This window comes from Argiope bruennichi, chromosome X1 (assembly GCF_947563725.1).
Source record: "Argiope bruennichi chromosome X1, qqArgBrue1.1, whole genome shotgun sequence".
In the NCBI taxonomy this organism is placed as follows: domain Eukaryota; kingdom Metazoa; phylum Arthropoda; class Arachnida; order Araneae; family Araneidae; genus Argiope; species Argiope bruennichi.
In genome coordinates this window covers 129,269,291-129,285,877 of record NC_079162.1, presented here as the reverse complement: position 1 = coordinate 129,285,877, position 16,587 = coordinate 129,269,291, and the positions used below count along the sequence as shown (strand labels likewise).

Here is a 16,587-nt window from a genome sequence, read left to right as displayed (position 1 = left end):
AAAGACATAGTACCATCTAAACCATTTTTTTAATGTTTGGAAGTAGATTTTTGTTATGCTTTTTGGTAGCTAATGCTATACAACGATTCCACACACAAAAAATTGAGATTTATTATAAAGTGTTTCTAATTTTTTTTTAAAGGAAATTTTTATTTAAAAAATAAGTTTTCTTTAATATACATTTTTTTTTCCAAGTTTCTCATAATATGCTACACAATGCTGGTTATGTGTTTCCTTGCACTGCTATTATATAATTTTTTTATCATTATATGTGCAAAAAAGTCTCAAATATGCATCAATATTGAATTCGGTTTTTTAAAAAATCATTACACGTCTTAGATTCCATATAAATTTCCAAAAAAAACATTTGCTTCGGAACATTCTTAAATATTTTCATATCCCTATTACAATTCTTAAAAAACCCTTTGGGTTTAGAACAATGGCATTTGAACAAAAATACATCATGAAGAAATATCATTTTAAAGTTTTTATCCCTCCAGCAGCATGATATGAAATTCATACTTTCAGTCTAAATTTTGCAAAATGTTTATTAACTTATTAGACACTGTTTATCATAAAAAATTGCATGAATTTGAGGATATAAAATATTATCCGTGCATAATGAATACTGAAAAGAAAAATAAATGAAGGATAAATATTTTGGGTATCTTAATATTAACAAATATAAATAATGTATATACACAACAGAACCAATTCTGTGCACAGTTCTGCTACAAATTCACAATATGTACATAAATATTTATGCTTTTAGTTCCATTATTTGAAAGGCCTTGATTCGTACATGCAAAAAAATATTTTACTTTGAAATTTTCATTCTCATAAAGAAGAGCATCATTTTTGTAAAATATGTTCAGGTTAAAAAATTGTTTCTGTAATTTTGTTTAAATAAATACCTTAAAAGATTTCAGTAATAATTGTGTCTTGAAAAGTGCATTTAGGACTTGAAAGGTGTATTTATTAGCTTTTTCCTAGCAGAGGATCTGAATAGTGGGTATGGCATCATTGTTTAGTCTCCTGTCATGCACAAAAAATTCTTAAATAACTTTAAACAAATAACAGATGCTGTTCCGGAATTTACAAGCAAATTTAGAATTATTCAAGCTATCATATAGGTCAGTAAAAAGTATTGATTTCTAAAAGTTCTTTAATATTTGATTTTAATAATTTCATTTCATATAGTGTTGTTCATTTAATTAGCATATGTATAATTCAATCAGTATAAAATACCATTGATTAGTGATGTCTAATGATAATTTATTATTTTCATTTGTTTTGGCTGGAGTTTCATTTTGTTAAATGATTTAAATAATGTGAAAATTTGTGTCCTATACCAATACGGTACATTTCATTTGAGATTTGTTATTGATGCTTTATTTTTTATTATTGCTCATCATTTGGTCATACAATTCTTATTTCTCCGACAACATACAACTAGTTTATTATTTTAAATAATTATTATAAATGACTAATTACCTTTATTTAAGTATAAAGTTAATTGATGTACATTATTTTGAAGCCAAATGAGAGAAGTATTGCACCCCCCTCCCTTCCATTGAAGGTGGCTGGCCCTTCTGTTGTAAAATTTCTGCTGCTGCCTCTGCTTAAAATGATACTATTGTATTTAGAATGTCTTAAAATGTACTTTCTTTATTTTGAATCTTTATATTAGTATAAATTTTCAAATGGCATTTCATAAGTTAATCTTGCAAAATTCATAATATGATATGAAAAATATGCAATGTAAACTTTTCTTCAAGCCAAGATTTCCAACATATTGATTCATTCATATTGTTGGTTTTTTTATTAAATTCCAAAGGGATTCCAAATTTTTGTCACTTGCATAAGAAATTATATATATCAAAAATTAGGATTTACTATTGATATTGAACTTTTCTGCTCATTCATTCTTTGTGATAGATATTTATAATCCTCTGAATATTTGAAGATATTTTTTATTTTAGTTTATATATTTTAATATGAATTTAACATCATTTTAGGATCGTTACTTATTTTGTTCTGGAGCCTATGATGGAAAAGTTAACTTATATTCTGCTCAAAGGACCGAATTACTGATGTGCTACCAAGTATGTCCTGTACGGAACCTTTTCTTTACATTAAAAATAAGTATTTTGCTATTGAAATGATATGTTTTTTTATTAAAATTTAAGCAGTTTATTTCAAAATTAATTTTATATCTTTCTAAAAAGTTGTGTGTTTTGCACTTTATGGTAGAGGGAAAATTATGCCTTGATTTTATGAATTAATCTTCTCTTGGGCATGTCTTTTTTTTTATGCAAGCTTGTATTTAAAAAAAAAAACATTTAATTGCATTAACTTTTATTTTTAAAACAATAATTAGATTTCACTTATGGAGCTTTATATAAGCACTAAGTTTAAATAACAGCAATCGCCACACATTAGAAAATTATAGAACTCAATGCAAAAATCTTTCCATCAAAATTGAGAAATTCTGTTGAGTTGATTCCACCAAGGATTCGTTATGGTATTGGAGCTTCTATACATTTGAATTTATAAAATGTTTATTATCTGTGTGTTGATGCAGTGCAAAATGGGGCTTTTGCTCAGTTATTCTCCCATTGATTTGAGCACATCTGCAAGTTAACGAATTTTTCATCAATAACACGATTTTGCTATTACACTTTTCTCTGTCTTTGTGAGCACTATTTGAAAACATAAAATTTCATGTGTCCGATAAATGAAAAGTATGTGGATTTCAGTTATTTTAATTATTTGACATTTATAAATGTATTATAAAAATGATGTTAATATTTGAATTTTATTATTATATAAGCCAGTATTCAAAATAATTTGCTAAGATTCAAACAGCTGATCTCACCGTTATAACATTCCAAAAAGATGATCTCACCATTATAATTTGTATGTTTGATGTTGATTATGCACCATAATTTTTTTGAACCATAGGTATTTTGATTATTTTCAAATGGCATGTTCTCAGATTAACAACTTTCATATTTATTCAATTTAAGTTTGGGATATTACTACTGTATTTCCCTTTTATATACAATAGCTCTATTCCATGAACTATTATAGTTTGTAATTTAGACGATTACAACATCTATAATCATCATTATATCTATTTAGAAACTGCAAGGATCTGTAGTTTGTACATATGCAATTCTGTGAAGAGAAACTGTTGCATTGCACTGAATTTAATGTACAATTCTTGAGTCAGTGTTGAAATCTTAATGAGACTTCATTCTGCAATTACTTCATGTTATTTTCTACTGTCAAACATATCTAATTCATCATGCTTTTGTTAATTAATTGTGTGGCCTAAGTTTTATCAATTTGTAATAAAGGGTGAGCTTTGGTTCCAGAAATTCCTGGTTCAAAATCTGATTTTACCAACGAAATGCCGTGTAAGCGGGATTGATGCACGTTAAATCCTTTGAGCTCTTTCTCAGGATAATCCTTATATTGCTTCAAAACCGAGATGTAAATATAACAAAATCAAATTTAGCTAAACTCATTTAATCAATATTATTTGTATTGAAAGAAAAATACTTTATAAATACTAACAATGTAGTGTTATTGGAAAATATTTTATAAATGTTAATGGTAATATGAAATATGTTTTGCGATAATGTAAAATAAGTATGTACTTAGTCTTTAAAACTAAGTTAAACAAACCAGTTTTAGACTTTTAAATTGCTAACATTTGGCAGCTGAAAATTAAAGGACTAAATGCATTCTTTTGAACTGCTGTTTATTAAAGTTCCATCTTTTAAAGAGAGAAATTCAAAAAGATTCCTGCCTTTTGAATAATGGTTTTGTGATATGATCTAATTTCAATTGAATTTCCCAATGCTTTCTTGCAGTTACATATTTTTACGGTTTTTTATTTTTAGAATCGTTTATGTTTTTGAAGTCTTTTATTTATTTTATGTAATAGCATGGAAATCCATCTTTTCAGTTAATTTTAATTTGTTAGTATTTGCGTCATCATGTAATATTCATTAGTCTTGTTTACCAAAAATTATTTGCACGCGATTGAATTTTACTAAGCCAACCAATTCTGAGGGAAGGTTTCATTATAATTTTTATTTTATAACTGTCTTTTTCAAATATTAACACGGAAAATGCATTAGTGTACAGTTTGAGATTTACTTTCTTTTTATGTCTCAAAATATTATTGAAATACATATGCAAAATTGCTCCATTTAGATTTTAAAAACAGCTGCTAGTTGTTTTATTAGTATCTTAATTTGTATGGGATTTTTATAATTGTAAATTGGATAATTTTCTTTAACGCTTTATAAATTGCTTTATCACTATATGAAGATTGCATGTAGTTATGTTTTATCTTTTGTATTGAAAACACAACAGTTCTGTCCCCATGTTTTTAATACCATTTTTTTTAAATTGTGCAATATATAGAAATAATCTGTCCCAAAAGTTTATAGACAAATGCACTTTAATGCAAATATGTTATCAGTAATCATGACATCGATTCGGAGCCTAATAAATACATTGTAAGAAAAGAAAAGTGGTTGTTTGGTCTGCATTTCAAGATGCTTAAAGTTTCACAGCTCTCTAATAAAAAAAGTGAGTAAAATTCTATATTTGAAATTGCTTGGTAAGACTTTTAAGGAAATAAAGAAATTTTAAAATTATTTAAAAAGTATGATTTATCATGCATTAACTAGTTTTCCTAAAATATATATTTTACTTCAATCTGTAAACGTTTGGAATAGAGGGTATATGATTTTTAATTCATGTATTGTGTGAAACTTTTCAACAGATATCCACTCTAGGGAATACCAGAAATGTCAATGCCGTGCGATTTACCAGTGATGGATCCAGGGTAATTTTTTTGCTAATATTTATATACATGGTGGTTTTTATCTAATGTAAAAATGGTGATAAGAAAGCTGATGTAGATTGTAAATCACTATAACAACCCTGTCTTATTTCAAACAGTCTTCAAGTTATGGCGGATTAAATGAATGCTACCAATCGGGAAAAATCTTAATTTAAAACGCTTCTGCAAGCCTGCTGGTAAAATAAGCTCACATTTTGAAAGAGCAGGAAAACTATAAGACACCGTTTTAATCAAGATACCTGGATTTAAAACCAAGCTTTAAGTGCCGAAATTTTAGATTGTTGCCATTTATTTAATGCATGATTGAATTATCGCCAAAAATATTTAATGTTGAATACCGCATTTACTTAAATTCAGGCTGTCAAATTAACCAAAACCGTGCCCATTTCATCAGATTTCGAATCGGCTGACAATTAACCATGTCAATTTTGTAGTTCAGGAGAAATTTAGTCTTTCGTTTGCAATATATAACTGAAATAGACATTTCGATGAAAAATCGACAATGATGGATAGATGGAATATTTACAAATCCGTCAGTATGAACTCTTTCGGATGTGCATGTGTATTCCAACCTTCTTGTGCCCGTGAACTTTTTTGATATTTGTTGCTTTTATTGTATTAATATTTTCTGAATTTAAACGCATGTCTCTCGATTCTTTTTATTTTCTACCCATTCCAACTCGCCTCTAAACGGACATATATTATTAACGAAGCACTTCTTCTGTGGATTTTATATTGTCAACTATCGGACCATCTGGTTTACTCACTTTGTCGTATGACCAAGCTTGTTGGAATTTGCTTCTTTTCACCAAAGCCGTAGAGATACTGGTTCGTCTAGTAAGATGTACGAACGGAGACAGGATCGTCGCTTCATTACAGTTGAGGAATGTGCAATAGGAAAAAGACCCAGGTGTGACTTCGTTTACTCTTGCGAGGAAAGGTGGAATTTCTTGAATTGCAGATAAACAAATATTACCAATGTCATTTCTTTTATATGTACAAGAATTACTGTGCCCAGACTTGCAACAGCAAATTACATTTTGCCACTGGCTATTAGATCGAGATACTGAAGAACAGTATTTCCTAAGATCAATACTGTGGACAGATGAGTCACTTTTAACTCGGGTTTGTGTTATATTCATTATGCTCAACAAATTCCACACTGAGCGCGAATTTCTTTGTTCCAGACGCAACTCAGCTTAAGTGTTTGACTTCAAGTTGTCGCTGATCGTTTTATATGCCCACCAGTTCCACAAATGTTCTTGTGTCATTTGTAGGTAATACATACTCAGAATTCCTCGAACAACATTTACTAGGATTACGTAATGTAATTCCTGCACTCAAATAAGTGGAAATCATTTTCCAGTTAAATGGGGCCCATGCACTTACGGACCTCGACTACCATTATAACGGACCTCGACTACCATCTAGTGTTGTTTAAAAGTTTAAATAAAACATTCCAAATAGAAATCACACTGGCGTGATCGTGGACCCATAGAGATGGAAAGGCTCGTTTCATGCATGATACCGTGGGCCGTGAAGGGAGGATCGCGTGATCACAAATACATGATCATGGATCTGAACGGGTTAAGAAGCTAAGAAGCTTGAGCAGCCAGCTAGCTGAGACGGTAGTAAAACTTAATAGTGAGCTTGCTTTCCCAACTAAGATGACTTCATTTGAGAAGAGGAGGGACAAGAGCATATGTAGCAAGTAGGGGACAAATATTTTTAGCAGAAGCTATAAGTTTAACACATCCTACCAGATGCATACGTGCATTACTGAAATGGAGATACTTCAATGTTTGTATTTTTTACATCTTATTTCAGAAATGCGCAGGAAACACCATACTGCTTTTGTTTTTTATTTGTAACAATAAAATGCTACTTTTCTTATTTGGCTTGAAAGCTTTCTTACATCAAACAAAAAAGCAAACATTGCCAGTGGGCGAGAAATAAAAATCAGAAGTGATAATGACCCTCGTGTCTTTCCTGTTTTGACGAATCCCGATTAGTGATATATTATTGGAAATGATTAAAAATTTCTCTCGAGCTAGAACATTGATATGGTTTATTGTAGGACCATTCGAAGATTGATAGAAGGGACAGGTTTATGTATAATTTGACATATAGCAATTTGAACTGTATTTCAAGTTTGAAATTTTTTCCCCATTTGTAGCTTATTTATTTTATCCACCATAACTTGCAAAATATTAGAGATAGGGCAGGATTTTTACAATGTTTCATGATCCGATCTTCATGAGTTCTTTAATCTTTCTCTTTGGCAGATTAAGTCAAACGCATATATATGAAATTAAATATTGCATTAGAATAATTTTTTTAATGTATTCCATTTTATGTATGTTGTGTATTTTTAATTCTTTTTATTTTGTGTAAAGGATTGTAAATTAATTATAAATTATTATTTGACGGATTTGTCTGGATATATTTTTTAAAAAAATAAATCAAATATAAATATTACTGTTCTTATGAGATATAAATGAATGAGTAAAATATTTTTTCACATATCGAAACAGATTTATTTAATACTGGACGTCGTTGGAAACCAGCTTTTTCGCTGGGATTTTCGATTAAATATCTTATATAACTTGATATTTATCGCCTCTTCAGCAAAATAATTTTAAGCTTCAAATTTTGATAGTCGTTAACTCGCATTATTTTAGAAGTGCTCATTGTACTATGCATTTCCTTACTTTTTTTGTCATGTGCCCAAAATTTTGAACTTTAATTTGAAACAGAAGCGATCAAAGTTAACTAATAATTTTTTTTTCACTGAAAACAAATATGTTTCTTAAAATTGAGTGCAGAAAATAAAATCATCAGCACTGAAATATGTGTACTACAGAATATTTTTAAAAATCTATGCAATTTCTCTAAGATATACAACTTCTGTATAATTCACTTTTCAGTTTTACTTTAAAAGAGATTTAAATTAATGCAAATAATAATAATTTATTTTGTTTCAATTTTTTTTTGTTTTGTTTAATAAATGTACTTACGAAAATATTATGAAGATTAAATTTATACAATATCTCAGTCCTATGAAGTATAATCAGTAAAATGCTCGTACTCAGTAAATTTTAATGCAGTCTGAAATTCATGTGATGATTTGCTTTCATTTGATTGTTGGCATTCGGCAAAAAGTAATAAGCGAGATTTCTGTGCCACGTACATTGGCGTTTTACATATAGAGGTTATTAAATTAAAAAAAAAGGCTTAATTTTATGCTGACAAAAACTGTGGTAAACTGAAATATAAATCAGAATTTCATAAGTTATTAAAACTATTTGAAATTATTAATTTTTGCATGTGTGGTGAATAAACGTTATGTTGCATATAAAATATTAGTACTAAATACGTTACCTGATAATGTTTCGATGTCTGTTTTTTTTTTTTACAACCATTTATGAATATGTAATTGGATTATGATTAAGAATAAGTGCAAATACGGTAGATTAATTTTATGAAATTTGTGACTTTTGTAAGAAATATTGAACATATAGGCAAACATCAATAAATTTAAACAGAAATGGCCTTTTACTAGTTACAAAATATGGATTTCATTATGCATTAATTATAAAGGGAAATAATTTGGTCAGTGTATTTGCAAAAATTAAATAGTTAAATCCTGTTGTTGTTTCTAATGGCTCTTGTCTAGACAAGCCCAAGCAAGTAATAGTAAATAAAATTTCATTTTTCATTCGCTTTTTTGTATTCTGTGAGTGATACTAGTCGACGATTAAAAATTCTTGTTTCAAGGGCAGAGAATCTACTTCATATTCAAAATAATAAAATTTTATGGCAGTGAAAAGCAATTTTCAATTTTTTCGTACTTTTTGCTACTGATGAAATTTTTAAAAAAATCTTACATTACAATGACGGGGAAAATATTTGATTCAAGAAATGCATGTTCAATAGCATTTGAATGCGTGATAAAAAGCTGTCGGCATTTAGACGTTTGTGAATGCGCCCCTAACTGCATCGTTTTAAGGGCAACTCAAAAATCAATGTAATGGAAAAACTACTTGTAGGAATGAACTGAAATTTTTTATGCCATATAAAATCTTCTTGTTCTTCGTTGTATGCCCAAATTGAAGTTTGTTGCCATTAAAAAATTTTGAAGCTCTTAATTTTGAAATTTTTTAAAAATTATTTTTTAATGATGAAGATGTGTGCAAAATTTATAAAATATTTTATATTTTAATTTATCAAAATTCAAACTTTAGTCATTATCTCGATTTTTCTCTATAATTTGAAAATTGCTCAAATATTTTCAGATTCTTGCGTCCACTACAGCTCGAAGACTTGCTGTAATCGATGTGGAAAGGGGAGAGCAAGTTATGTCTTATGATAACTGTAAGTCACATACATACATACATACATACATACATACATACATACATACATATATATAATATGATGATTACTGATAAATTAAATCTGTATGAGAAAAATGTTTGGCACTCTTCTCCTTTTTTCCTGTGTATTCTTTTGATGTTATTTATTGCATTATTTAAGCTGTATAATAAAATATTTCTTAGCACATAAAACATAACATAGTCAATTTAAAAAAAATTAATGGATGATAAAGAAAATGTTGAAATGTCATATAAAGTCTACAATACAGGCCTGTCATATCTGTTGTGTGTAATTCTGAATATGCTAGGAAATTCTGCAGGTGTCCTCTAATTACCTGGCACCTACTGCAACACATGCAACTAATTCTTTGGGTGTATATTTATTTGAAAAAAAAATATTGCTTTTGGAACAAATTTAATGTGCTGATGTGCGGAATAGTATATAATGGTTCTTGCTGTGAACAAAAATGTATATGTTTTATTTTGTACTAGTGTGAAGGACGAATTATTACGTCATCTATAACTTGGGCAAAAGAAGTGCATGACAAGTCTCAGTCATCAGTTGTTCTCAACTTGTTTACTCCTCAGCACTGTCTACTTAGGTATCATACTCCAATATTTTTATATCCCTCAGAAAAAAAAAGTCTGCATTTGATAAGTCTAAGGATTGAGTTGACAGTACACCAGATTATCATATTTGACCAAACAAGGCATCACAAACATCATGATTTGACATAGTATGGGAACTGCACAGAAAGTTTCACTAATGAAAACTATTTATCATCGAAAAATTGTAGTAACGGTTATTCTAGAAATATCAAATGGCTCCTGCTGGTGAGATAAAATGGTATGAGGTACGATCCAGCGAGGCATCCCCCCCCCCGAATTGCTGACCCATATGTTGTCTCAATATGGTTCTAAGCTGCACAGTTTCATGCCGCATGGAATTTGCCACTTTCCTTATATGGATATTATTTGAAGATTCCTTTCCTTACGAAGCTTGAACACTGAATCAATAGCATTTAAGGGAATAGAGAGTTTCAGCATTGTGTTTCAGAAAACATCGTTTAAATTATTTTTAAATTTCAATCATATTTATATAAACTTGGGAAATTTTTAGTCTATAAATTGTAATTAAGTATGCATTGTTTATTTTGTGACTCACAATAAATCTAGTTTTTATTACAAAAAAATCAAATAATTATTTTTAAACTGTTGTATGTGTTTGCTTTTAATAATCATTAACTCTCAACAAAGCACTGAGAAAACATTTTGGCATGAGGAAAAACATCTTGGCATGTTTCTTTTAAGTACATGAGAATGTTTATTAAAGCTATATGTATGCAAATTTCTCTAAATTTGTATAAAATGGCATAGCCTTTTCTTTCATTTCAACGTTTCATCTTGTATAAGTTTGTTTGATATGCTCAGCTCATTATTTATTGGGAAAAGGAAGACACTTGAGGGTCTAATTACGAAACATCAGATTTTTGAGAGGTTACTCTATAAAATTGAAAAGAAACATACGTCTTTTTTTTCCAGGGAGGGGAGTTTACTTTTTTCAACAGAAATTTCTTTTATTGGATCTTTTTCTGAAGTTATCAAACATTAAGGCCCTGTTATGATCAAGTAGGAATCTTTATGACAAATGTGCAAAGGATCTTTTTAATAAATCAGTGTACAATGCAAGAACATAGAAAATCTGCGAAGACTATCCGAGATAAGCTTGTGCTATGTAATGATTTGAAAAGAAGTTGCTAAAGTAACTCCTATATCAGCAGCAGTTGTTCACTTTCTGTGTATAAAGAGAACTACTGTGTAGAGATCTAATTTATTTTCCTGAAGTGGAGATCATGAAATAACGTTTATAATTCTTGTATGTGGAGCGTGATTTTTCCAGGCTTAGATTAATAACTCTATAAGACTTGATTCTTAAAACGATTCTTTATAAATGCCCAAATGTGCTTCATTTTACTTTTAACCTAAGAATTAAAAGCATCTTTAAATAGGCTAAAGGCAAAGCTTGAATTTCTTGATTAACAAATTCTTGTTCTAAACCAGTGATATATATTATTAATTACATTATATCACTGATTTACGATATATTGTGAACTTTGACTATGATATAGTGTATATAATCAGCTGCAGTAGCTGCTGGTGCAAGTTTTTATAACTTTTTATATATTTAATTTCTATATAAGGTGCCTTTAATGGTAGAGATCGAGCTGCATTAGCTGCTGATCCATTGAATCCACATATGGCTGTTTGCAGCTGTGTAAATGGAAAGGTAATGTATATATATATATATATATATTTTGTGTAATATAATTTATTTATTTTCTCATATTTCTATTCCTACTGAGGCTGTTTAAAATTTTTCAGGGTCTGACAATATTTGACTTAAGAATGCCACTTCCACTTGATTTTGTTTACGATGTAAGTACGCTAGGGAATGTAAAATTAATTATGATGTGTCTAAAGTTACATTTGTTCAGTACATATTGTTTTATCGGTGAAAATATTATTTTGGAATTTCAGCAATCTTATGGAAATTTAAAGTAATTCAGTGTCTTGGTATGACAAACTTCAGAGGCATTAATTTTTATATATTGTAATTAAAAGTTCATAGTTTATCATCATAAAAGAAAAAGTTAGCTCTGTATAGAATTCTAAATGAAGAAAAAATTTAATTAGTATCTTTGAACTGATGCGAATTATTTTATATTAAAACACAGGAATTAAAGGATTTTCTTGTTTTTAAATTTATTTTTTATATTTTTTCATCAGTTATCTGAAAATTAATTTTAATATTTATTTCATTATCCGACACAGCCGAATTTTTTTTACTCATATTCAAAAGTTCATTATAAGTTTGTTTTAACTGGGAATAATTATAACCTGAAAAAAGGTTTTCATTTCTTATAATGCATGACTGTTTCATATAATGTAAACTTTATTCTATGTAATATTGGATATATTATATAGTTAGAAATAGGGATTGCAATACCGGACCAAAATTTCAATACCGGTATTCGGTATTTTTTAGATCGTGATACCGGTTTTAATACCGGTATTAGAAATTTTTAGAAAAAGAAAGAAAACACATTTGTTTCTTTGTTTTATTTGCCAGTTTTAATAGAGAGTGTAAATATCACAAAAAAATAATTTGTAACCTATAAATTATAACAGTATATAAAAAATCACAAAAAAGTGTAAATATCACTATTCAGTCTGTGGTACTATTACAAATTTTTGAAATGTGATCTTAAAAAACATAATGCATCAATTGTACTGTCATAAAGCCAGGAACGTAATTTTGTGCAAAAATGACCAGCTGTCGAAAACGCTCTTTCGGCATCAACGCTAGTTGGTGGTACTGTTAACAATGCGCGATATACTTTTTCCAAGAACTAAATCCCACATCTTCAAATAAATCGATTTCTCTTCGGATAGTTTTGGATATAGCTGATTTCTGTATTGTATTTTGATTTGTTGAATTTTTTTTTATTTATCGCTAATTCTAATTTTTGTTTAAGAGACAATTCCTTTCACAATCGACATTAGTGTCATCATAATCTGCGATAACTGTACCGAATTTTTCTGAATGTGGATAGGTTTGTTGGTAAAAAATTTTAAGAAAATTCACTATAAACTTGATCAGATTTGAATTGGTTAGTCTCTTTTCTGCTTTTTCATTTTCATTTTTAAAAGCATTATAATTATGTAAATACCGTAAGACATTTTCTATTTCGGTATGCCTTTCTTCTGTGCGATTTTTCAATGTAATATATAGTTCTTCAGATAGTGATGCTTGCTGTTCTTTCAGTGACTGCAACATGAAATTTATTGTTGCATTAGCTGTTAATAAATTAGAATCTCTCCGACATAATGCCTCAACAGCCAGTTTTATTGGAAGTAAAGCTGATACAATTCTGGATATTAAGTCAAATTCACTATCTGAAAAATTAATTTGCCGATTTAAGTCGATTATTGCTTTTTGGATTGGACTTCTCAGTTTCAAAAATCGTTCCATCATTAGGAGTAAACTGTTCCAACGTGTTTTAGAATCTAATATTAACATATATTTTGTTTTATTTTCAGTTAGTATATATTTTAGGAATATGTTATTTTTTTACAGGGGAACGTTCAAATATCTTAATAATTTTTCGAACTTTATAAATAATAGGAAGCAATTCTTGATGGGTTAATATTTCATCCTCATTAACAATATCTTCTTCAATATCACTCACACTTTTACTCTCTTCAAAGTTGGAATCTGAAGTTTCTATATCCACAGTATTTGTATTCTCCTGTTCTTTATTTTTTTGGTATAATACATCTATTGCTCCTAATTGAATTCCATGATCATAGCACAATTGCTGATTTGCACCAATCAACTTTCCAACTTTTTTCAACTGTTGCTCCATCAGTCGTTATGGATACAATATCTTCTTTCAGGAATAATCCATGTTTTCCTAATTTATATTTAAGTAATTAATTAAACAATTAATTAGCTACTTAATTTCGTCCGTTTGGGAGACATAAAAACAAAGACGAATACTATTTTGCTATGTTGGAGATCCCTGAACATAGTGGAGGCAATTTCAAAAATTTCTAGTAAATACCAAAAAACCGGTATTTTTACTTGTGAATACCGGTATTACAAAATTGTACAAATGGCTCAAAATACCGGTATTACAAAATTGTACAAATGGCTCAAAATACCGGTATTCGGTATCCCGGTATACCGGTATTGCAATCCCTAGTTAGAAAGCATGCATAAATTTCTGATTGAAAGTATTTTTCAGTTGCACACAGGTGTCATAAGAGATATAACATTCGTCCATAGTGGCTGGAAATTTGTTGGCGATCATGAAAAAGTTATTCTTTCGTTGTCAACTGATGGTGTTTGCAAGGTAGGTTTAAATAATGTTTGGTATCTATTTATTTCTTGTGATTTTACAATATGTATTTAATATAGGTCTTCTTAATGTAATCAATATCTCTATTGCATTTTGGCGCTTAAAAATGCGGGTCATGAAATGCATGATTTATGTTTGTAATTTGAATTAATGAGTAAATTGATTATTATGTCTAAATTTCCTTTCCATGAACATATTTTTCTAAAGACGTGAAATTATTGCCATGCACTTGGAACTTTTTTTTATAAAAAAATGTTTGAAAGAATTTTAAATATTTTGAGTGGCATTTAAATTGATATAATTTAAGATTTTAGCTGTTACTTCAATTATATTGCAGCACAGAATCCTAAAACTGTTGGAATCATAATATTACTTTAATTTCCTTTTAAGCCCTTGATTCTCTTTCCCTGCTATGAACTTGGTGGACAGTCTCTGTATTTATCATTGTCATCTGAATATATTGTCAAAAACATTAGAAATAACTGTTGAAGACAGATTTTCTATGAAATTAATTAACATTTTTGTGAACCATAATTTTAGTAATAATTACATTCGAGAGCTTTACTAATTACACATAAAATTTCTTGGTAGTTTAGTTTTTTAAATGTATTAACTATTATTTCCCTTTTTCCCAATGAAGAAAACCCCATGATCAAATATTTGATGAAACAATGAAAGTAGTTTGAATTAAAATGAACTTGCTGGTCGCCCAAAGCGGCTAGTATTATTAATATTTCTACTTGACAGAATCCCGGACAGAATGCAAAATCTTTTTTATTGTCTACTATTTTATTTTTTGAAAATTTAGACTGCCCCAAATTATTTTAAAAGTCATTGAAAACTAATTTTTTTCATAAGTAAGTTATAATTTTTAAAAAAAATAAAAACAATCATTGTGAATGGCAACAGAAGTATCATTTAACAGGATAGAATGTGATGGCAACAATTTTGATGCTAAAATTAAATTTTCGTCGATTATTGAAAGCGAGTAATCAACTTTTAAATAACAAGAAGCATCAAAACAATTTTTAAATAGATTTTTTAATACCCGTATGGTTACAAAAAAAAAACTCTTTTTAAATTCAGTGCCCAAGATTTATTAGACAAATCTTGTGTGATGCCATGTTGATTTTACTAATCATGTCATAACTGATATACCAGGCCACGCACCTCTTCAGAATAGTTCATTTATTACATAACATTATTTATGACAATTTAATCGTCATATTCATCCTTTAATGCATACATATATCGAAAATATTTTTACATGTGTTCACTGAAAATGAAATGGCTAAAAAAATGTATATTAGCCTCTACAGAAATGTCGTACTTTATTTGTTATGGATTAGATCCATTAGCTCCATGAAACTGATATCTGAAATATCTGCAGACATTTATGCCCAAGTACTTCAATTGGCAAAACTGAATATATAAAAAAATGTAATCTAGCATTGTTATGTTTTTTGTTAAATAATCATTAAATAATTTGTATCATGATAATAAGAATGTTTTGTTTTATTTCACCTGAGTCCTTAATTTTGTATGACACAGTTAAAGAGCATTAGATTTAATGTATTCCCCTCCCCCAATATATAAATTTTGTCTTGTTAAATTCTTTTCTGTATATAAATATAAACCTTGTTTTAATATTTTATTCCGAATAACGTTAAATTGTTGCGTCCTTTCTTGCTTTTTCCACTCCTTAAAACCATATTCCATTATAATTAACACATCAGTGCTTTTCGTGCATTTCCTCGTATCTTGAATATTCGTACAGGAAAAACACAGGGATTTTTTTTCCCAGATTTGAGAGGTAATCCTGTTTCTAGAGTTGAAATAATTTTGGAAATTTTTTTCATTCTGTCCATAATGAACTAATAACCAAAGATATAACTTTTTGTCTTAAATCTTTCCAAAAATTATGGATGCTTAATGTAGAAGGAAGGATTAAATGATATGATACTGTTGGATGTGGACTAGGAAAAATTAAGAAGCAATGATTCAACGAAAATCTGTTGTGGAAAAGCCCAGCGCTCAGCTCAGCTTGCTGCTGTAACTCAGGATTCAATTAAAAGTATCCTCACCCCTTTGCTATGCCTCGTTATTGGAATCGCAAATCCCAATTTTTGTTTTGGTAGGTTTGTAATTTTTCTTTATTCAGCCAGGTTTTTTTTTTTTTTTTTTGAGGGGGGGGGGTAAATTTACTGATTTAACTGCGTGCAAATAAAGCTAAGCGTAGATAAAAAGTAGTCATGGGATGATAAACTTCACAATTTATTTTTATTTTTTAATGCTGAATTATGACAAACGTCAATTAAGTGAGGTCTGTGATTTTTATTTTACATTTATACGATTCGCTATATTTTCACTTCACAGACCAGTTGAAGCTTATTGTATTTTCGTT

At 28.9% G+C, this 16,587-nt stretch overlaps 1 protein-coding gene across 5 annotated transcripts in view; it reads left to right on the top strand.

The window, feature by feature from the left end:
* The window catches only part of LOC129959462 (uncharacterized), a 60,521-nt gene that overhangs the window by 17,466 nt on the left and 26,468 nt on the right, over nucleotides 1-16,587 (top strand). For 3 of the 5 annotated variants that reach the window (XM_056072299.1, XM_056072298.1, XM_056072301.1), the window contains exons 3-8: nucleotides 2,019-2,114; nucleotides 4,805-4,867; nucleotides 9,181-9,259; nucleotides 11,463-11,548; nucleotides 11,644-11,697; nucleotides 14,070-14,177. In XM_056072299.1, coding sequence (XP_055928274.1) covers nucleotides 2,019-2,114; nucleotides 4,805-4,867; nucleotides 9,181-9,259; nucleotides 11,463-11,548; nucleotides 11,644-11,697; nucleotides 14,070-14,177 — 486 coding nt within the window. The remainder of the gene's footprint in view (nucleotides 1-2,018; nucleotides 2,115-4,804; nucleotides 4,868-9,180; nucleotides 9,260-11,462; nucleotides 11,549-11,643; nucleotides 11,698-14,069; nucleotides 14,178-16,587) is intronic. The other 2 variants (XM_056072300.1, XM_056072303.1) reach the window with 1 other exon arrangement.